This window comes from Cygnus atratus, chromosome 2, assembly GCF_013377495.2.
Source record: "Cygnus atratus isolate AKBS03 ecotype Queensland, Australia chromosome 2, CAtr_DNAZoo_HiC_assembly, whole genome shotgun sequence".
Classification (NCBI taxonomy): domain Eukaryota; kingdom Metazoa; phylum Chordata; class Aves; order Anseriformes; family Anatidae; genus Cygnus; species Cygnus atratus.
This window is the reverse complement of record NC_066363.1, coordinates 125,032,548-125,055,877: the sequence shown is the minus strand read 5'-3', so window position 1 is coordinate 125,055,877 and position 23,330 is coordinate 125,032,548. Positions and strand designations below refer to the sequence as shown.

Sequence of the window (23,330 nt, the reverse complement as noted above, 5' to 3'; positions counted from 1 at the left end):
TTTCCAAACAAGAAGCATCTAGAAAAACGATAGCACAGTGATTAGTTAGCTTAGCAACCATATTTTCCCATCTTCCTGAAAACAAACCATTTTAAAGTCTCCTACTAATTGATACAGATATGTTAAAAGCCCAGTTTGAAGTAGAGGTCTTTACTGAAATTAAAGAAAGTAAACAAAAAAAATGTGCAAACTGCTTTCATACAAATATACCTATCCCACTCCAGCTAGATGTTGTAATTTTGCTCAGCCAAATTCCAAGAGCTTCCATCTGACAGAGCCAAATACAAAATAGCCCCTGGATTTGACTCACTCACTCTTGTTATTTTGCTTTCTGCAATTTGCATTGTGTGTGTGGAGTACACATTCCACTCTCTATACTAATCTGTCCAGAGTTTTCCATCAATTGAATTTACTTTTCACACTATGCCTATTTTCTGCAAGGTACGACCACTGAAAGTTAAACACAGCCAATACAGAAATCTGAGAAAAACACCATGACTTCAGAGGTTTTCAGATATCTAAACACTGATGTCTTTTTTTTTTTTTTTAATGTTCTTATAAATATATATTTTATGTATCTGTATGGTGCTGTGTCATAGCCGGCTAATGTAGATGGTGGCCTCGGGTCAATTGACAGGTATAACCTGTAACAGGTGTGACTATCATCATATGCCTATGAGCTAGGACAAATTACTTCACTGCACACAATGCCTTCATTACACAAGGTGTCTACAATAGTTTCTGTAAGTAAGAAGTATTTGGCCCCTTCTGAAGTTTCTTTCTGTTACCCTAGCCATTTTCTCTCTTCCCTTTCTCCCTTGGATAATTTCTAATAATGAATAAAAAAAAAAAAAAAAAAAAAAAGGTCTGTGCTAGTTTAACTTTGCAAGAACTGGCAGTGTCAATCTTGTTAAAAGCTGTCAGTTACCTAAGCAAAAAAGGAAGAGCAGCTAAAAATTTGCCTTTTTTCGGTACTGCAACTTTTTGCAGACATTGTACACTGCACCACCAGCATGTGAATAAGTAAACTGTGAATGCGGTGTCTGTCCTTGTTATGCTGATTTCTTCTCTAGACATTTCATGGATTAAAGTAGTAGTTTCATACTCTGCTTAACAGAAATGTAATTTACATTACATAGTCATGCTTTGCCTCACTTTATTACCTTGCTTCCATTTTTGAATCTTGTTAATTAGTGCACCACAGTTTCAATGACCTAATTTATTTTCTTCCTTTCAACTACATAAGCAACCACAGTGAAAACAGAAAATGAGGAATCAGAGACAGCTCTATTGAGAGCTATATAAGCCATTTGTTTGGCACCTTATTTCAAAAGCTTTAATCAATTTAGATGAAGCATTCTGTTCCCAGTCAAGTTTTTATTTTTATCTTTTTTAATATAAACCTTAGAATCTTAACTGATTTCCAATTTTTATTGCCCCATAAATGAAGAGATCGATAGTGACCTTAGTGTGCACCATTGTTTTATGGTTCTGTCCAGTGTCATCCACCTAGCATCCCTATCAGTGGCTACCAACTCGACAGCCACAAGCTTACTTTATGTGGAAACGAGGATAAGGGGAACACTGGAGGACAGCTAAGTCTCATCTCACATTGACTTGAGACATGGTTGTGATATGCAGCCCCTGTGAGGGAGCATATCAATATCTGTGTACCCGTTTGCTTAAGCATAACTTTAAAAGCTCTGTATTCCTAATTGCTAATATGGATTTTGAGAAAACCTCCACAGTGAGGAAAACTTTGGCATGACCAGACTTTTTTTTTTTTTGATGATGTAGAGTAGTTGTTAAATATAAGCTGTACTATTTGTAGTAATACTATTCATAAGAAGAAAGCATACCCTAGATGCAGCACAGAAAATAAATAAATAAATAAATAAATAAAATGAATAACTCTTGGAAACAATTTGCAAAGTTTTTAGAGAATTAAAAGCCAGAAGATGAATAAACCTTCCCCTATACCTTTTTAAATAGTTTTATAATGTCATTATTTTAGTCAGTCTCTGATTGGCAAGAAGTAAAGGGTGTGAGCCCTTATTTTCCATGGTCTGTCTCAGAAATATTGCTGAAATATAAAAATTTGAAACACACAGCATGAAATATGCACCGTAGCATCCTGGCTATGTGTTACCTCAATGTACCTTACAATGCAGACATGTTACAATGCAACACATACTATAATTTACTATGCGATGTACAGACAAGTAGGGTCTTCTAGAGTCCTCACAGACTTGGGGAAAACCCTGAAACTCACAGTGAACTCAATGCCTTTCTCCAGAATTTTTTAACCAAATTAGAATTTCACAGAAAGGGTAAAATTCTAGCTCAAATTCTTTATCTGTTTACAGAAAATTCTTGACATTTATGAGGATCTTTAAAAAATGCACCCTTTCATGCGTTGTTTCTGTTCAGCAGTAAAGAAAGTGAGTTGATTCAGAAATTTGTATCATATTAACTCTGCACTTCAGCCTTAAAATCTGTGAGTCACAAGACATCCCTTCTCATTTTCATTCCTTACACACTGTACTTGCAGTGTCAGTTGCTGATTTTATACAGCTTCCCCAGCCTAGATTGAGAAGTAGGCTGAATCATCAAGAGAAATGAAACCAAACTGCAAATCTGAAATAAATGAAATGAAGGAGGAAATCTATACAATAAATCTGGTTTAAATGCAGTAGTCTTAGGGATTTTTTGTGCAATTATGCCAATAAAATTCTGAAATTTTATTAGATTCTGTCAAACTGAAAGCTTCCGATGCAACTGAAAGACTGACTAAATCTGCCCATGTTTTCTCTACCTTTATCTTAGTCTAAAACCCTGAGTACTGGCACAAAGGTAATAATAGCAGGTATTTGATGAGAGTCTATTTAAATGAAATGCCCTTCCAGAACAGTGATTGCAATTCAGAGCAAACTAGTTTTCCAACCTCAAATGCTTGGGTAACTAAGCAACAAACAAATTAACTGGATTACTTGGAGGAGGAGTTACATCATCCAGAGATATTGATCAAGTACTCACCTGACAAAAGTGGCTAAAGGTTACTGCAGCCAGAATGAAATTATTTTTTAAAAAAAATATATGCTTAAATGTTAACAAAGATAAATATACACTAGCTTTCTCTGTTTTATCTTGGTTCATAATCTAAACCACAGATTAAAGAACAGGATTATGGGCTCTGTCCCAATTGGCAAGGACGCTCTCAACTCTCAGAAGAATAAAGTAAGGAAAAGCATATAGAATAATTTATTATGATGTTTAATTTTATGCCTCTCATGATATCTAACTAATGCCAACAGTATAAAAGAATCCAATACCAAGTTTGGGACCTACCACATGCACCTGAAGGGTTATATGATTAATCCAAAATCCAGATATGAATGTGGTTTTAAAAATGATTCCTTGCTGCTGCAGCCCAGATAAGGAAGCTGTAGTATCAGCATGTATTTCTGGGAAGGGAATTACAATGAACTTGGCTACATTTATACCCAAAATATAAACATTGCATGGGAACATGCTCAGTTGAGATCAAACTAAATTGTATATACTGTGAAACCATTATCAGGCAGTCCTTGGTTGTTTCTGGCCCAAGCCAAATAACACTCTTACAAACAGGTCACACGAAACTTTTGGGAATTAATATGTGCAAGGGATCATTTCTAGGGGGCAGGCTGCATGTAGCTGCCCTGTTGTAGGACAGAAGGCTTAACAACATGAACCTGGGCTGCTTCCTTTCACAGAATGGTCCTTGCCATGCTTAACTTCTTCATACAGGTGTAGCCTTTATGTCCATTAAAAATCCTTAAGGGGCAAAACAAGAGTTCACTTAAGCCCATGGAGACAGAAAGTATGTATTTTCAGTAAATCTATCCTATAAGCCAGTTGAGCAGGGCTGTACACAGGAAGTATGTTAAGAGTTTTGTATTTAAATGTTTTTATTTTCCAAGTAATTTTTGATTTCAAGAGCATTCACATTACCTGTCCTCATCAGAAACAGATGTTAAAGCAGATGCAATATTGTAAAGTTGTTGTAAAGGTCTGGCAGTGTATGCTATTCGCTGCATGTAACATTATATCAAATTTTATACAAAAAATATTTCCAATTTTAAATTGTAAACAATAAATTATATGGTGATGAAAGGAAAATTAACTCTTCACTCAGAGTACATCCTGAAGAAATTTACCAATGTGTTCCCCACCTCAACCTCCACGACTTTTGGAGAAATAATCTATCATCTTGGAAAAAAACAAATCCAACAGAAATTTCTCTTTATAAGTGGAGAAGTATGTGATAGCAGGCTCTAGTCTAAGATGTCCTCCCCCATCCCCCACTCTCTCAAAGCAGCTTTTCATATTTCTTTCAACAAAGCTAAATTAATATGATTTCTTTGTTAGTACTCTTAAATAAAAGGGCTGTAACAGAAAGGCTTTGCTAGATGTTTTTTTCATCACTTCTGAGCACAGTTTAGGTAATGGTAGGAAGGATGACTTAGATTCCATTTATATTTTTAATACGAGCAATGAGATAGAGTAAGATTAAGGCCAAAATGATAAAAAAAATAAAAATCCATGGCTTTGAAATGGCAGCTTCACATGCACATGATTGCATGGTAACAGTGATCAATGTTGTCTCACTGGCCCTTCCTGCAAAATCCAGTGGAGGTATTTCATATGCATTTGTGTCAAATAGGATTGTACTCTCATCTTACCAAGAGAAGGAGAAGACATTTTAAAAATTGTATCTTATATCAGGAAATATTCCTGTGCCTTATATGCTTTTTGATCTTATCTCCCTGACAGTAATAGTTTCTGACACCAAGAACACAACCTATTATTCTCGGCACTGTACATGTACTGCTGTCCAGTGGTGAGAATAGGAAAGGAAAATGTGTTCTGTTTCCTTTGGAACATTGATAAATTAGTTGGATTACTCTTTCAGCATACAGTTCATTACAGTTAAAATTAAAATTCAGGTACACTATGTAGCATATCAAAATAGACAAAACAGAAGAGATTATTGTATGGAGCATTCAGCAAGAAATTGAAGACTGCTCTTTATGGCCTGTGAATTCCTGATCAGATCAGAAAATGTTCCTAAATATTTTCTCAAATCATATCTGACAATGAGAAAGCCACCCAATGATACGACTTCGTGAATTAAAGATATTCAAAACTTAACATTTCCAAAAGAACACCATTAAAGTAACACAACATATTAAGCAAAGATGGCATTAAGATCAAAAGCATTTTCATGGCCTCATTAAGAGTCCCTTAAATCTCAGTGAGATTTTTCTTCCCATAACTGACAGCCCATCCTGGAACAAGCTCTTAATGCATCAACATATGCAGTACTTACCCATATAGCTTTCCATACCCAAACTTCCTCTGAACCCAAAAGAACTGAAGAGTGTGTACCAGGACAGGCATATGTAGTTCTCATTGCCTAAAATTATCACAATCAGCTGCCTGTTCATCAGGCATACAGTAAATCTTACCTTATCAAGTTCATCAGAAATAGCAATGCCTGAAAAAAAAATAATTAAAAAAAGTAAAAAATTAGAAACATCCTTTCTAGAAATGTATTTCACTGCAGTAAATAAAGAAGTTTACTCTGAAGTTTCCATGTTGTTCTCTATCACACAATGTATCATATTTTGCTGCATTAGTGAAATTGCCTAGAAACAATATGCTCTTAACTTTCTTCAGCTGCAATGTTACCAAAATGAATTATCAAAAAACTATGGAAATGGATACAGTAGAGGTGCTAGTAAAGCTTAAGTATACTTCTACCTGCTTTCTAAAATTAAAACATCAATTTAGTATTTATATGGACACATTATGCAAATCTCAGCCTGACCAGAATGCATAGTAGTATGATACAATTACAGGGGCAAAAGGGCATGACCCTTCTCTCTTTTTCCATGGTTCAACATAAAAGTGTTTCTATGAAAACCAAAGGAACTTAAAGAGAGTAAAATCTCATAAAATCTCACAATCCAATGCAAAACAGTTTTTCAAAATCCTCTAAACAACAACTTATGTATTGCCTTCATGACTCATGCCCTTCTGCCTGAGTCTTTCCTGTGTTTGCTTTCATCATGTCACAAAACTCTTTTAACTATGGCTGTCCTGTAGCATATTAGATATGCATAGCTGGTCTCAGAATTTATGACATATCTACATGTCTCAGTCATATCACATGGTGAGATCAACTAATCACACATTTAATACTATCATATTGAAAATTCTGATTTATTGAAAGCAAAGCATTTCCCAGGTTCCCATGAGGTTTGATAAGAAAGATTACCAGCATAGAACTTCCATTCAAAAACCAAAGAAAAGCATCTCCAGGTGGTCAAAATAAAGAATGGAAGTACCCATGCATAAAAAGAATATGTACTTAAAAGTTGTTTTCTAATTCATATTGAGTAATCAAGACATCTTTTAAGGAATGCAACTGATGATATTGCAAAATATGTGGTTTCAGCTGAACAGAGTTATTCTTCCTAAAATCACACTAAAGATTGCAACAGTAAAAGCTTATTTCCATAACATTTTTTATTTCTCACTATTTGGTATACCTTAACTATATGATTTTTTTTTTACTGTATTACATCATTAACTCTATGTTACTAATTCTTAGTTCGGAAGAATACTTTCAATCATTCAGCAGTGATAAAGTAGATTACACTGACAAGATTCATTTTGTCTAACCATTCCATCCCTCACAGCTATTTGTATGTTTTAAGAACTCAAGTTTTTTATTTAGGCTAGACACTACACGAATGTCCATACAGTATAATCAGCAGGTTGCACCAACCTGAATCATTCAAGAGAACTTTAATGTGTTATGAAATCTATTTTCTTCAATCCCCTAAGCTGTATGGGCACTTACTAGAGAGCAGATAAATATTTTCTTGGAGGTAGCAAAAAAATGTAATTCAAAATTCTCTTAATATCAGCCCTGAAAACTTGATTTCCATCAACAAGCCCTCCATCATATTTGGCTTATTTTGCCCAACCATGGTCAATTCATTTTACAACCACAATGCTTTCTCCAAACATACAAACTTCTCAATAAGTTCCTGTAATTTTAAGACAGTTCATTTTGTTCTGATTTGAGTTTATTTCCTCAAATTAGAGGTTGGTGCCCTTTTCATGTGCTTTCACAGAGGATGCTCTGTGAATTGGTCTTTGAAACCTGGGAGTAAACCCAGAAAAGAAGCAGGTTCATTACAGAACAGAACGGCTGCTAGAATTTAAACTATGAATAAACAGGAGCAATTTTTCCCTGTGCTGACTGACTGATTACGTATATTTATTTTCATGTATGGCAAAGGAAACTACAAAAGGTAACCATGTCATTTGTAAGACTCCATTCCAAAAAAATGACAAATGCTTTCACTATTCAACTGCCTATCTTGCTAATCAAAGATCAATACTGGAAGTACTGAATGACAAATTGGAAAAACTGCATGCACAACTATATGCCCCACCCAAAAAGATCTATTAGCTTCTCTGACTGCTACATGTAAACCCATAAAGTGGGAAACATCCAGAGTTTGAAGGAGTGCTTTTATTACACTGCTTTTCTGCAAAAGTCCCACCATTTCCCCAGAATTTACTCTGAATTTAGAGGAGAGTAAGCTCAGTAATTCAACTTACCAGAATGCCTCAAGTTTCCTCTCTTCTAAATTGCAAGCAGTAGCTTGATAGCAAAACTAAATATATTTCTCAGATAAATGTGTAGATGTAAAGCAGTATCCAAGGACATCTTACGAAAATAAGATTTTAAAAGTTTAGAAAACTTATCTTTGCAATCACAGAACCAAACCTGAAAACCCTTTTTCTCTGTCTCTTTGATGTGGAATCAAGAGAAAAGAAAAAAGATTCTAAGGAAGAAATTTCATAAAGAGCTTGTTGCAGTAATCTTGGCATGGGGCTTTTTCTGGAGGTAGGATTTACCATACTGCCAGTCATAAAGATCTTTATGTTATGGTTTAAGCCCCATTAATATTAACAAAACTATTTTAATTACTGTTAAAACAACTCAATTAGCAGAGAACAAGATAAATTAAGCCATAAAAGGTGGGTTTAAAATTGCTGCTCTTTTTTTTTTCCCCAAGATTTTACTGCATTAGTGTATGCCCACTCTTATAAATTTTCTTTTGTAGTTGCCAAACTAACAAAATGTCATTGCTGAAATTGAGGAGATGCACTCCTCCTGTGTGCAGCAGACAGAAAATCGTAAGAGTGAGGTGATTTTTTGGGTGCATGTGGAATAATACAGGCTCCAGTTTTCACACTGTGGTTCTTCAAGTAAAAACCTGGAATGACTGTAAAAAAAGAATATAACCTGAGAATGAAACACAGAATTAATCTCATTGTATATACTACCACAACATTAAAAAGGGAAACAGTTTAATCCAGAATCCTTGAGAAAGCAACTAGAGAAATTGATATTCATAATTACCATACAAGAGTATTTAGGATTTCTATTATTCTCTTAACTCTTAGCATACTCTTGAGATGATTCTGTGATTCTATGACTCTGTGACTTTTTGGTAGTCATATAGGTTACTGTCAGTTACACTATTTTCAAGCAGTACAGTGACAACTTCAAAAAACACTAATTCCTACAAAATAATGGTAACAATGGTTGCTCTCTCTGATTCCCATAATTACTAATATCTTGAGATCAGAATTTTTAAAACAAAACTCTTTCCACTTTATTTTGTATATCTGACAACAAATAATTGGTTATGCTCTCTGTACCTTGTACAGTTATTTCCATTGTTTCTATGTGGCTTTCATGCAATAGAAAAGAAGAAAAATGCTTTTTATATATTCTAAATAGGAAAATGTTATTGTAAATATCACAGAATGCTAGAGACAAAGGGTCAGTGTATTCCACGAGAAGGGGCCATTTCTCATCACAACTTAATCCAAATCAACAAAAAACTCTAATACCAGAGAAACTGGCATACCCAGTTTGTTCAAACTTGAATCCAATAGCTTTGTTAGAATATAAGTTATTAGGAACAATTGTTTCTGACTTCCTTCAGTTTAAAGCATTTAAAGCCTGACTCTACGTGATGCTGAATGTAGAGAATGGAAGTTTTAGGGCTGCTTCATCATTGTTCTGCCTCAAGCCACTAACTGAGCAGTGGATAAGAAGGGGACTGTTGAAAAAGTTCTTCTCCCTTTGTTGGAGAAAGTCTTCTGATGTCAAAGGCAAATCCTTCAGAAATAAAGGAGCGTACTTTACCCTTTCTCTCAGAGCAGCTGTTTCTCACAGACAATGTTTGCTATAGTTTTATATCATACTATGATTGACAACTACACAATAGTCCCACCATTCTTACTTTTTGCAAAGAAAAAGTGCAGTACTCTGATTAAAGGGGTGAGAGCTTTGCTTGCCACCATCAGCTTAGGTTCACAGGCAAGGTTTACAGTGGGAATTAGTTAGCTATCTGTCTGCCAATTTTATGTCTGTAAAAATCCTCCCTTTGGTAATTAATTAAGGGTGTTGAATTTTGATCAGGCTTCACAAGGACATAGCCCACTTGGCTGTCCAGTGAATTACACAGATTCAGGGCACTTGTTTCTGCTTTTGAATGTAATGACTCTCTGTGCTATGAGGGTGCTGGAACAACAAAGTAATTGGTCTGAACATGCTTTCACAGTCCTTCAGAAATGCTCCACAGCCACAACTACTGCCATCTCCAATCAGTAGCAAATCTGGAGTGGGGCTGTTCATGCTGGCACAGCCAGTCTCAATTGAAACACTTTCATCTTGTCAATAGCACAGTTTTTGAAAAGAATTTGAAGAACAAGGTACCTTCTGATTGCAAGAAAGTTCTGGCACAATAGGATTAAAGGAAACACATCTACAAGCCAATGTAATATAATAATGCAACTTTATACTTATACTTTAATTAGTATTATCACGCCTGCATTAAGCAGATTCCCCAAAAGCATGTCGCATTATATTAACCTTGCAACTTACATGGGTTTTTTTGTTTGTTTTTTGTACCTAAAATATTAGACTGGTTGATTATCATGCCTTTAAAAAACAAACAAACAAAAAACTAATAAAACCAAAAAACAGCAGTAAAAACAAACATGGTTTATTAAATTGACCATACATGTACAAAACTCTTATTTGTTCTTTCACAAATATCTTAGATTTCTGTTCCCAATCTTCCACCCATATGGCAATTTTGAAACAGCAGAACAGTAAGAATGGAGAAATGAAAGTGATCATTAAAGCACCTTCTTTGATGAAAACGCCACCTCCCAAAATGTATCTGCACCATGTAATAATGAAATAAAATATATATTTTTTTTCAGTTTATAAAGAGTATCTTCCACGATAAAGACCTTCTGCCTGAGACATCCTGCTTAATTTCTAGTTCATCAGGAATTAACTTTCTTTCAAAAACAAAAGAAAACAAAAGAAAACATAAAACACATTGTTAATAATTCTATGAACCTTAAAAATGCCTAGCTCTTTCATATGCAGTTCTTAGCAGAACAGTTTCATTTGCTGCTGCTCCCCTGTAACAAATAAAACTAATGAAGTACATAATGTCTCTCCACTCTGTGGTATTATTCCTTTTTGGAAAGTGATTTTCAGACTTCGATGCTCAAAGTTCAATAACATAAAATTCATTTTCAAAACAGCAGGTACTGTATGAGTTCAGGTCTTTTTGAAATGGCAAATCTTAAATTACCTGCCTGCTGCATTATTCCTGAGAAGCTTTATACTAGTTCAAAATCTTGCAATATCTTCATATTCTATACATACCTGAAACTATAGAATAGGTATTCCAATGAGAAAAAAGCTTGTGAAACTTCAGAGACATCTACCATTTTTACTTCTATTTGTGCTCCTTAAATAACTACAGGAAGAAATACAATAAAAATAAGCTGAGATTTTTTTAAAGACGCATATTTTCCAAATGCACAATGCATTCCTAGTCAAAAGAAAATAAAATGTTACTACTTTAACTTATGTTAGAATACCATCATTCTGCCCAATGGGAGTTACAAATAGCTTATGCATTTTCCTAAACATCCAGAAGATGGCCACAGAGCTCCCAACAGCCAGTTTTCCTACACAGCAAACAAAGCATTCTGGTTTTGATATACAGAGTTTGGAACTAAGACCTCCTAAGGCAATCCTGACTAACTTTAGAAAACTTGTTCTTATGATTGGTCTTGGTCAGGGAACTTGTGGATGGCTGGACTGCCAAACTCCTAGTGCATTACAGGTTCTGTAACAAACTCCATTATTATTCTACCATTGTTAATACTGCAGCTTTGAGCATAAACACAGGAATACGTATCATCGTATATCAACTGGCCAGCAGTTGACTCCCATTTACAGCAAATCAGGAGAAGCATATGTTCCCTTGCTGGTGGGTCAGGTCATCTCAGCTGTACTTCTGTTTCCCACAGCAAAACTTCATGCACCAGACAGTTGCCATACTGCTGTTGGCAGGATAGCAAATTACGAATTATTAGCTCCTGTGCCTGTTTGCATCAAGTAGTGAACACAAGGTAAATTTAGATTTCCTGTTTCACAGCATCCTTGGATTACAAAGGACAGAAAATGGTTGCTCTGGTTGCAGCAAACAAAACATTTCCCCCTGATTTGGAAAACGTACACAGGAACCAAACCAGCTCAGATACTTCTACGTAGGAACAATGTAATAGATATAGATTTGCCATTGACTGACATAATTGACATTCTTATATTATTTACATACACTGAGTCTTTTTACAGCTTTCAAAATGAGCCCTATTTCCTCCAGTAATAATCCAGTGATTTTTTATTGCCAGAGATGTCGTATATCACTCTATTGTTAAGCAACTATGCATAAAATTTCTGTAGGTGTATCCATATTGAGTTAGGACAATATGCCATTCAACATCTAGCCATACATGAAAAAGGAAAACAGTGTCATCTACAAGGCACCAAATACTAGCAAAGCAGCACACTATACATTAGTACAGTCATCATCTAGGAAAGATGGATTTAAACTCTCTTTCCAATGGCAACTTAAAATATAATAATTATAATTAAATCCCCAGAAAAAGAATTTGTGCTTCAGGCATGCAGCATTGTTATATCCAAATTTCTGAATGGCTCTAATGGAGAATACAAATTTCAGGATTAGGTTTAAAGAGTAATGAATCAGGAAAAAAAAATACAAATAAAGTATCAAATATTATGTCCCAGACACTTTTCTAAACCGAGGTCACATCAGAAGAGAATAATCAGAGAAAGGTGTATAGTGCAGTAGGTTAGTTAATGTGAGTAGCCCAAAACAGCCAGTAGCCAAGAATATAGCCCACCTTCCTACTACCCCATGAATGCCAACCACCTTTATCTAAGGATTAGAAAGTAACGCATCTGCAATGGCAGTCACACAAGTCCCAGTTCCACAATAGCATTAGGGAATTTTTTACCAAGCCAAATACTGTTTCAGAAAAGGCACTGTAACTCAGAAAGAGACTCTATTCCTGAAGCTTAGAGCACATTGGATCAGAATGGCAAATACCTCAACAAAGGTAATTAAAAATTTAACATCTGTAGGAAAAAAGATACTTATAACTGAAGTCATGGTGATCTCCATGCCATATAAGCCCTACTTTATAATTGAATAGCAATAATTATGTTCACATTCTTCCCGTTTCAATCTCAGAAAATATCATTATTTTGTATTATTACTCATACATCACACTAAAAGCAAACAGATTTTATAAGCAAAAGCAGTATTGGATAACAGCTGCAGTACTGAGATAAAATTATCTTCCTTAAAGGTTTGATTGAGCTTATCTAAAAATGTCGATCTCAAAATAAATCACAAATATTGATCTCACACAAGGATAACATGATTTTAAAGTTCAGCCTGAACAGAAGAAAGAAAAAAGCCTCTACAGAATACTGACGACTAGCTTTGTGGTTCAATTAAGAGAACATATTTATGGCTAGATTCTCAACTGACTGGGTAAGTCATTTTATAGACTAAAGTGTATTTCAGACCAACAGCTATGCATGACTTAAAAATAAATAAATAAATAAATAAGGTATTAAGTCTTAAAACAATGCCACCTGTAAGATGTGACTGATAAAAGTCTAGTAAGATGTCATGCAAGCTGCATTCATAGTTGTATCATCATCAGAAATATCTAGTTTCAATGGGAAATTTTAGAGGTCTCTGATAAATGTTAGTTGCATTCCATTAAAGTACATCTTCCATAAGCAGTCTGTAAATCATTAATAACTTCCTATAGTGTAGAATCTTACTAGTGAAAACCCATCCTAATGTGTTTCAGAGACTGCTAAACACATTGAAATAGTTCATGGTGTATATCCATCTTCTCACATCCCACGTACTCACAGGTTCATCCATAAACAGAACATATTTTAGTAGCTTGCTAACATATTCTGATCATTTTTTTGAACTAGTTGTACCGTTATTATGAGAGTTTTACTCTTGTTGCTTATCTTCCTCCCCATAAGATCACACTTGTCTTTCTTAGGCTATATATAAACAGCAGCTGATCCTCTAACATTATAAGAAGTAACAGTTTGAGATACTCTGGAGGGATTAAGAGCTCTTTCATTCTTGGAGATATTCAAAAGGCATCTAGACGTGGTCCTGCTAAACTAGCTCTAGGCAGGCCTGCTTGAGCAGGGGGTTGGACCAGATGACCTCCAGAGGTCCCTTCCAACCTCAACCATTCAGTGATTCTACAATTCTTTATGGTCCTCTTGCAACAGTATTTCCTACTAGATTGTTGGGGGCTTTCTAGTGTACTGATTCATTGTTGATTACTCCCCTTCCAAACTAAGAAATACAGAACACTTTTCTTCTGTTGGCTATAGCTAGATACCATTATTTCTGGGGTTCCCTCAGACTGAGTTGGATGGATTCCCAAATAGCTTTGGTTAATGTTAACTTACTACCCTTCTTCTGACCTTAGAACACCCATTGAATTCAAAGCATAAGTTTGTTTCTTCCCTCCTAATTTGTGGTATACACCTGGATTCAACAAGAATCCAAACTTTACTAACAAACCGTTGGTTAGCTCTGTTAAAAGTCTATGTGTAATTATGAAAATATACTCATCTCACAGTAGAATACATTAAATGTCATGAAATGCTGTTACCACGTGTAAATGGAAACGTCCAATACGCACTCAAGTCCTTCGTTGTTCACATAAAAGATGCACAGGTGCTCACAAAGCAGTCAGACTTCATGCCTACTTTGAAGGAAACTCTTGATGATTTGGTCCTTATTTCCCCCCACTCATAACATTCATAATTCACTGTTTTCCATCTCGTTATGCATCTTTCCAACCTTAGACTGGGGATTAAGACACGTCTATTTATGAGAAAGAACCTCAGCTATGCAGGAGATTTTAACTCTTTTTAAAAAGAAAACAGGCCAGAGTTGGAAATAGAAGAGCATACATGTGAAACAGCATGACACTTCTTATTTAGGATCAGCAAAGGAAGAAGTATGGCAATAAAGAAGAGTGGCCTCTCAATCAAAGAAAATGAAACATGCATAAGGAAAATGCAGCATATTCCTGTCGTTTCATAAACCAAAGTGTCTCCAAAATAATTGACTTGATAGTTCAAAATACACTTCAATGACACACAGGTGATTGGACAAGCAAATGAAACCCATGTTCTTGACATGGGTTGACCTCTAGAAAATGGTATACTTGAGTCACCAAGCTCCAATACACTTAGACCATTATTATGGCAATATTCTTCTCAAGTCTCTCAATACTCAAGATATCTTTAGCATTGAGTGTGAAGTCTGTTGTTTTCTTGGACCTACCGGAGTACAGAATTGCTTATATTGTCTTGATGGTACTTGGGAAGATGATTCCAAATACAAACATAGTATGATTCCAAATACAAACATACTGAACATAGGAGAGATGAGACATCCAACTGTCTGAGTCTCACCCTCCAAAGCTTTCAGACAGTTTTAATTTTGTGTGAGGTGCATGGGTTTCTTTCAAAGCTGAGATCTAGCAGTAGATGAAGCAATAGAAACTAGAGTTTAATTAACAAAGGCTGTGTCATCTGCATAGCAGGCAATGAAGTCTGTGGAGTCCTAGAAACTCAGTACAAGATCCAAAGCATATCTTTATCTTTAAAAATGGAAATGAATTCCAGGACTTAATGGAAATATCATTTAATTTCAAATGGCCAACTTTATATGGCATTCTTCCCTGTTAAAATACTGAAAAATGAAATGTGTTGTAAAGAGCCATGGATAGTATGTTGGGATCCATTTGCTGAGCCCACTACCTGTCACATGCTGCTTGGAAACGTGATTAGTATCAAATGTAGCACTGGACTTACAGACTTGACATGCCTGTAGAATCAAAAGCAATGACTTATATACCAAAAGCAAGCAGTAACACAGGCTTGAAGATAGCTGTGGGACCTTGTCGTGGTTTTTGTAAAATTCACCATAAGGAATCATTGGATCTAGCACAGTATGAATTTCTCATGTCTGACTTTCAAAGCCCTGGACATGTCCCTTTGTTGAATCCCTCCACAATATTTGCTATGTGCAAACTCTATTCCCTCTGGAATAATAAGACTAGTTTTATTTTCAAAATTATACCTCTTCTTTTTTCCAAACTTTTCATATATTGCAGTTTTAATTTTAATCTTATTTTTATTTTATATCATCCTAATATGGAAGAAATCACAGCAGAGAACAGATTTATTTCCTGAAATTATCCGAAAAGGAGTACAAAGACTGGAAACAGGGACATACAGTTTAGAATTAATCTGACACAAATGTTTAAATGATACAACCAAAAAGGCTAAAGTGAAAATGAGTAACAACTATCAAAGAACAAAAATAAAGTCACAAGAAAAGATACTATAAACACATTAGGAGAGGAGGATAAAGTAAAATACAGAACTACTACATCGTAGAGAAGGGACACAAACAATGGATGATACAAGGAAATCTCAATGTTCAATAGCTTCACTGCTTCAGTTTTTACAAAAAAAAAAAAAAGAGAGAGAGAAAAGAAAGAAAGAAAAAAAGAAAAGAAAAAAAAAAGAAAAAAAGAAAAAAGATTAATTGTGGCCAGATGCTTAATGCTAGTGATTTTAAGATGGGAAAATTACAAGCCAGACGAGAGAAAGCTGAAAGATATTCTGATCATTTAGATACACTCAAGTTGGCAGAATCTTGTGAAATTCACTCTAAAGCACCTAACAAACTAGTTGAAGAAACCTTGGAAACATTAGCAACTGTCTACCATGAATGGAGGACAGAAAAGGGCAAATACCCCATCCTTCTTTAGAAAAGAAAAGGGGAAGACACGGGGAATTACTAACCAGCCAGCTTAAATCTGACAGCAGCAAAAATATTTGACAAAATTGTTAAATAAATTGTTTATAAATATCTAATGGATAGGAAAGGTGATAAGAACCAGCTGACGCGAAGTTACCAAGAACAAATCATATCATATCAGTCTAATTGCTTTCTCAACTTGGAAACTTAGTGGATAAGACGAAGAAGTAGATGTAAAATACTTAAGCTATTATAAGACTTTGTCTACTGTCCTAGGTGATAGTCAAATTAGAGAAATATATTCTAGGTGAAATCACTGCTAGGTAGAGAAACATCTGGTGGGAAAAATGCACTTACTGAGTAGCTTTCAAGGGCTGGTTGTCAGATCTGAAATGGAATCATGAAGAGGTCTGACAATATTTCCATTAATGATCTGGATGAAGAAATAGAAAGCACATTCATGAAAGTGAACGTTACATCACGTTGCAAGTGAATTAAAAGACTCTGGAGGATAGGAGTAAAATTCTGTATTATCTTGACAAATCACCAGAAAACATCAAGTATTAGCAAGAAATAGCAAAGAATGTATCATTTGTGACATAAATCTACAAAAACCTGACTCCAACTACATTGACCAGGTATATTCATGTTCAGTCCAAGCATAGGACTCAGAAGAGCTGCAGTGGTTTTGCACTCCAATTAGAAAACTCTTTGGCAAAAAGAGGCACAGAATGCTGCAAACTGTATTTTAAGTATAAGAATGTGGGAGCTCAGTGGAACCTACACAATATTCACAAGGACAGAAAAGACGTAGGACTGAAGGGTGGATTTTAGACCTTTATTACTGAACTCTCACCTCTGACTGCTTTGTATTTCCAGACAGAGAATAAATAACTCTCTCTGAAACTGAAAAAAAAAAAAGAAAAAAGAAAAAAAAAAGTTGCTTCTGACTCTGTGTTAAGCCTGGTTACAAGGAGAAAGGCTTGAAAATGACAGACTCACACATGTCACAGTAATACTGTCAGGCAATGCTGGGGCTGCAAACCAGAGATCCAGTCAGGAGTTGTTTCAGCTCCTTAGAGGAGAAAAGGCAGATAGACCAGTTTATGAGAAATGTATTTGAAAAGAGACCTGTACTATACTACTATAAGTAATACAAAAATTTCTCAGAGCATAATTCATGTGATCAACCTAAAACATTTGGGAGAGAGGGAATTTGGGCAAACTAGTTTGGGGTTTTTGACCCGACTCAGAAAAACATCAAATCTCAAAATACTTAACAAAACAGATCTTCCATTCTTCATTCAGCTTTGTTTCTGATATCACCATCTGAAATTTCTTCATTGAATCAAGAAGTGCCGGGGATAAAATTTAATGAGAGGAGAAATTAAATATTTGTCATTCAAATGTCTCCCATATCCTGGCTCACAGACCACATCATACTCAGTTTTCATGTTCCATGGCTGAGTACTTTTCACACTTTGATAGTTGTTAGTAGTGTTTGCTCTCATCAACGTACTTCAGACTAACAACATACCTCAGAGCTATTCCTTACGTGAGAATGCTATTTTTAAATACTGCTCCTGTTTCACTATGTCTCTTAAGGGATAAACCTTGAGATTATTTTTTATAATTGGTTACCAAATTTCAGAGTATTTATTTAACATGCTTTAAATTATCTGAATTGCTTTTGAAAACTGTAAGGAATTAACTGGGATCAAGGATATAAAATACCTAATTGCTTTTCAGTAGCAGGTCTGATCTCCATCAATGAGGTTAAGGTTTGACAAATGTTTAAACCTACCTAATTGTTAACACCCAAAGGAGCAGTCTCACTGCTGCACGTTCCCGCCATTTTCCTTACACCAGGTTCTTGTGTTTGATTTCTTTATGAGCTAATTCATCTCGCTAAGCTGGCAGAAAACCAATGCAAGAAAAAAGGAGGTGCAGGGGAAGTAGTTTCAGTCAGCACGCGAGCTGCTAAATTGCCTCAGACATTCTGTGAACCTCCTCAACCAGAATCTAACTGCAGATGTCAATGAACTTACTCTTAATTGAATGGAAGACTACCTTCTTGATATATACTTCCAGATTACAATTCAGGCTGCACGGTTACATTAAAAAAACTAAAATCAATCAACTTACTGCGAGACAGATTCTCAAGGGCTTTTCCAAGTTTTTTGCTCTCTTGAAGAATATGATTTAGCTCATCAAAATCATGGTTCTCCGGTTTTGTCCTCCAATCCCATTTAGGATGCTCTATTGACCTTGGCACTAAATATACACAGATATATACATGAAGTTTAGATTTGGTAGTTCATACTCCTACAGCAGAAAAAAAAAAAAAGCTGCACAATGTGTTTACAAGCTCAAGAATCTTGAGTGGAAATTGCTTAATTATCCTATTTTAACAGCTGGAAATATTTTCTTTGGTCAATGTGAAATAAAAATGAAAACATGAACAAATGCATACTCAGGATGATTATTATGGTTGAATTAATCAGCAAACAGGAATAATTAATGCTAACAATTAAAAATAATAAAAGTAATGCAGAAACATAAAAATGAGATAAGAAGGTAGTATATGAAGTTGCTTCAACTACATCAAAATAAAAATATGTGTCTTAGGGGTCAATAAGGAAAAATGACAAAAATAAACAGTATTTTTGGCTTTGCTAGTCATTTAAAAAAAAAAAAAAACATTTTACAAAAAGCTTTCTAACCAACATGAAAATAAAAAAATTAAAAAATAAATAAAATCATAAAGTGTGGCTAGCACAGTCCATAAAAACCGTGAAACAAAACATAGCGCTATTACTCAAGCTGTATAGTCTTTATTCTGACAGAGTAAATAAACACAGTCTTTGGGAAGTGCAGTCCTGAGCTCAGTCTTCTACATGTTACCTATTACCAAAACCTTTGACTCAATTTTAAAATAAGTTTCTCAACTGCTGAGCTAACCTCACCTACAATAGCTGAGAAAAAGAGAAGGATTTCCATGAGGTGTTTCGGACTCACAGTACTCGGAGTTGCACTGACCAATGTGAGTATTTTAACAATTTTTAGAAATTAAAACAAAAATAATGCTATGTCTGGAACTACTGCCTTCTCAACCAAATGAAATTGTTGAGTTGTCTTCAAACACAGCATTACCACACTGAGAAATGCACATGCTGCCATGAAGATGATGATGTTTTGTCCACATTCCCAACAGAAAAAAACAGCTGCATTTATCAGTGGTTGATCACTACTCATTTAAAAATAACTTCAAAAACAAAACCTACAAAGATATGTCCAATATCTTCTTTGAAATTTTTATTTTCAATTTTGACAGCTGTCAACTAATCTATGCTTACAAACTTCATTTTCATGAAACACTAAGAAGAAACTTGCAGACTCCTGTAAGACTGCAACAACAAGTAGAATCTTATGATCATTTGTAATTTCAAAGTACTTTTATGATGACATGGGGAAATTACTCTCAGACTTCAAGTTCTGGTAGCTATTGCAAAATACGTTAAATAAGTGCTGCTATAGAAATCTGCCTTATTCCTGACTGCCCTATGTGCAAATACAGAATCTGTTCCACTTTGGATCAACTCCAAAACGGAAAGTTGAAGTTCATTCAATAGCCAGATAAGGAAAAGGACAATATTATGTTTAAGTCCTTCTGTCACAAAGGATAGGGTAGGGTAGGGTAGGGTAGGGTAGGGTAGGGTAGGGTAGGGTAGGGTAGAAAAATGTGATTCCCTTTACTGTAGACATACACCAAATTATCTATAAACTGGACATCTATACAGAGTCTGATAACCCAGGGTTTATTCTGTAACACCTACTCAGGAACCTGAGTAAGTATTAGGAATGTGAATATATTAGACTGCAATTACAGACATTCTCAAAAACAGAAGACAAAGAAGGTTTTAAAAAGGACATACACTGAAAAGACTAGGATGAAAGAGACACAGGAAGTCTCAGAAAGGAGAAGGGAAGTTGGAGTGAAAATGTAAGCCTGGTTCTGCTTTGTCTTCAAAAAAGATGCCATGTATTTCCTTCTGAGGACTGGCAATAACAAATGATGGTAGTTTCTAGTGAATAGAAAGAGACCTTAACGTATTAGGGTGGTGATTGGCCTCTACTCAGATGGACAGCCTTAGAATCTTTGTTATTACTTTTAAAAGCCAATCATTTACCTTATGATTCCTTGTTTTAGGAAGCACAACGTTCATTAGAAGTTATGTAAATTTCTGTGTGACCAAAAATTCCCTCCATTCCTAAGTAACTTCAACTAAACAGAACAATTTCAGTATTTCTCATCCTTTCTCTTATTTACAGAAAACAAAACGTTCCTTTTAGTATTTTTCTAAACTTTTCGAACTTCTAACTCTAAATACAAATATTTAGTAAACTAGCAAAGAAATTCTACATTTATTCTAGTTTTACTCACTTTAGTTTCATACTGAGATCACGTGCTTTTACTGCCTACTTTTTCAGCAATCTCACCTTCTCCCTTCATTGTACAAACAATATATTCTATACCATCACTCACTCTAACCTACTTACTACCAGTTTGACAGAATTTTCTTTCTGTGTACAACACTATACTGAACTCACCATAGTACAGAAACTTCACAGCACCACCAAAATAAAAGCAGAAAATAATTTCATACAGTAAAATCATGTACGAATATAGCCAAAGTTTAGAGCTTCCAAGCTGCAGAAAATTTCAACAAGTTAGAATATGATATGTCAATTTGAAAAAAATGACATTTTTCAAAATACCAAAGGATAGATTTTTTGAGAAATCATATAATTTCAGAATAAAATTTGTCATGGGACCCATGACAGATGCTGAATGAATCAAACTTCAGTTACACTCAACAGCTGTGGAGCTTCCAGGATTAGCAGTTGTTTGATATACAAACCAACCTGCATCAGGAACATGAGAGTTTCATTACTTTATCCTTGGAAAGTAGGGAAACTTGCCCAAGAGATGATGGTCTGATCCCTACTTACAGTGAAATGTTCCACAAACACCAGAAGGTTGGACTGTCCTGCATCTCACTGGGATGGTGGGATGGGATGGATGGTGGGAAAGCATTCAAAAGCCTAGTAGAAATTTGCTCTGCGTGTTGGTCAGTACAGTCTGTTTCAATGAACCATTTTGTATTTCGGTGAAAATGTATCAGAACAGATATGCTGTCATGGAACACTTCTGTTTCAACAACTTATTCTGTTGAGCCAAAACTGAGGGGGAAGAAATGCAGAATTAGATCTGACTGAAACTTTTATTACTTCTAGAAGACATAGTTCTTTTTACTTACCTAGTCATCCAAGTAATGAATGGATACTAAATTCTGGTCATTTAAAGTAAATGGCTTTATGTGAAGCATGCAGAACTGTATAAACACTATACGACCCTTCCTTGATATCTTTTGAAATCATAGAATCATTAAGGTTGGAAAAGACCTCCAAGATCAGATGGTCCAACTGTCCCCCAACCACCAATATCACCCACTAAACCATGTCCCCCAGCACCACGTCCAACCTTTCCTTAAACATCCCCCCCCGGGACAGTGATGCCACCACCTCCCTGGGCAACCGTTCCAATGCCTGACTGCTCTTTCTGAGAAGAAATGTCTCCTAACTTCCAACCTGAACCTCCCGTGGTACCACTTGAGGCCATTCCCTCTTGTCCTATTACTAGCTATCTGTGAAGAGTCTGATCCCCATCTCCCCACAACTTCCTTTCAGGTAGCTGTAGAAAGCAATAAGGTCTCCCCTGAGCCTTCTCTTCTCCAGACTAAACAGCCCCAGTTCCCTCAGCCACTCCTCATAAGACTTGTGTTCCAGGTCATTCAGAAGCTTCGCAGTCCTTCTCTGGACACGCTCAATACATGACCTTCTTTTGTATGAAGTCCATCATATACCATTTTCATCTGCATCTCTCTTCACATTTAGTAAAATCCATTCATTAATTTCCAACCTTCTTCCTTTTTTCTATACTCACTCATTCCTCAAAATCATGTCAGATTTGCTATGAATTCTGTCATAAATCACCTGACCGTTATTTTCTATTGGATAATAGTACAAGATCAGTATTGTTTTCATCTGCATATACCTGTCTTTTCAAAACATAATTTGCAGACAGAATCAGACCAATTACTCATTAAATCCTCCAGCAGTAGGTTCATGGAAAAGTCATTCCTATGATACGGCAAGAGGCCACTTACTCATGCACATACCTGCTCATTGCAGGAGAAAAGTCCTTAGACTAGGTGCTACATTTCACTAATACATTGTATGGCCAACTTACATCCCAAAGAACAAAAATGTAAGTGTTGTTACTGATCATAAAATTACCCAGGCATTTAAATCTTGTAAGAGCATTCAGATAAAACTGGTTTACACAGTAGCTGGATACTAAAAGGCTAAGTGAATGATAGACTACGGTACTAGACAGACCACAGGCAATTAGAAACATACAATGCTGTAAATGGGATATGGAAACCTGGAAAGAGAATGGTGAACTGAAGTAGAGTGAAAGAATGATCTGTGATCTGATTTAATATGAAAGTGGTAAAGAAATCAACCTAATTTACCTAAGAGTAGCTTGCTGGGAAGCAAGTCTGTTTCACAAATTACTTAAAAGTTTAAAATTTATTATTCTTCAAATACAGAATGTCATCATCCAAACATTTAATTAAACACACACACACTTTGAGCCCTAGCTTCAGGACTCTTCCCTTGCCATACAACAGTAGAAGTTTAAACATGGTTTTACAAACAAATACTTAGACCCCTAAGACACCAGGCTTTCCTGTTTGTTTGTTTCAGGTGCAACTGAGATAACAGTCAGGAGAAACTGGAGGAATCTTTGCACTAAAAAAGATGAATGCATAAGAAAGAGAGATCTGTGCAGGAATAACATGCACACTGCAATCAACAACAGCTTTGCTGAAGGTA

General features: G+C 35.5%; 1 protein-coding gene across 1 annotated transcript in view; it reads right to left on the bottom strand.

Moving 5' to 3' along the window:
- The window catches only part of C2H8orf34 (chromosome 2 C8orf34 homolog), a 168,976-nt gene that overhangs the window by 104,809 nt on the left and 40,837 nt on the right, over window positions 1-23,330 (bottom strand). Inside the window, exons 4-5 of the mRNA XM_035563073.1 lie at window positions 18,513-18,641; window positions 5,511-5,539 (exon numbers count right to left, since the gene is read on the bottom strand). Of these exons, the coding sequence (XP_035418966.1) occupies window positions 5,511-5,539; window positions 18,513-18,641 (158 nt within the window). The remainder of the gene's footprint in view (window positions 1-5,510; window positions 5,540-18,512; window positions 18,642-23,330) is intronic.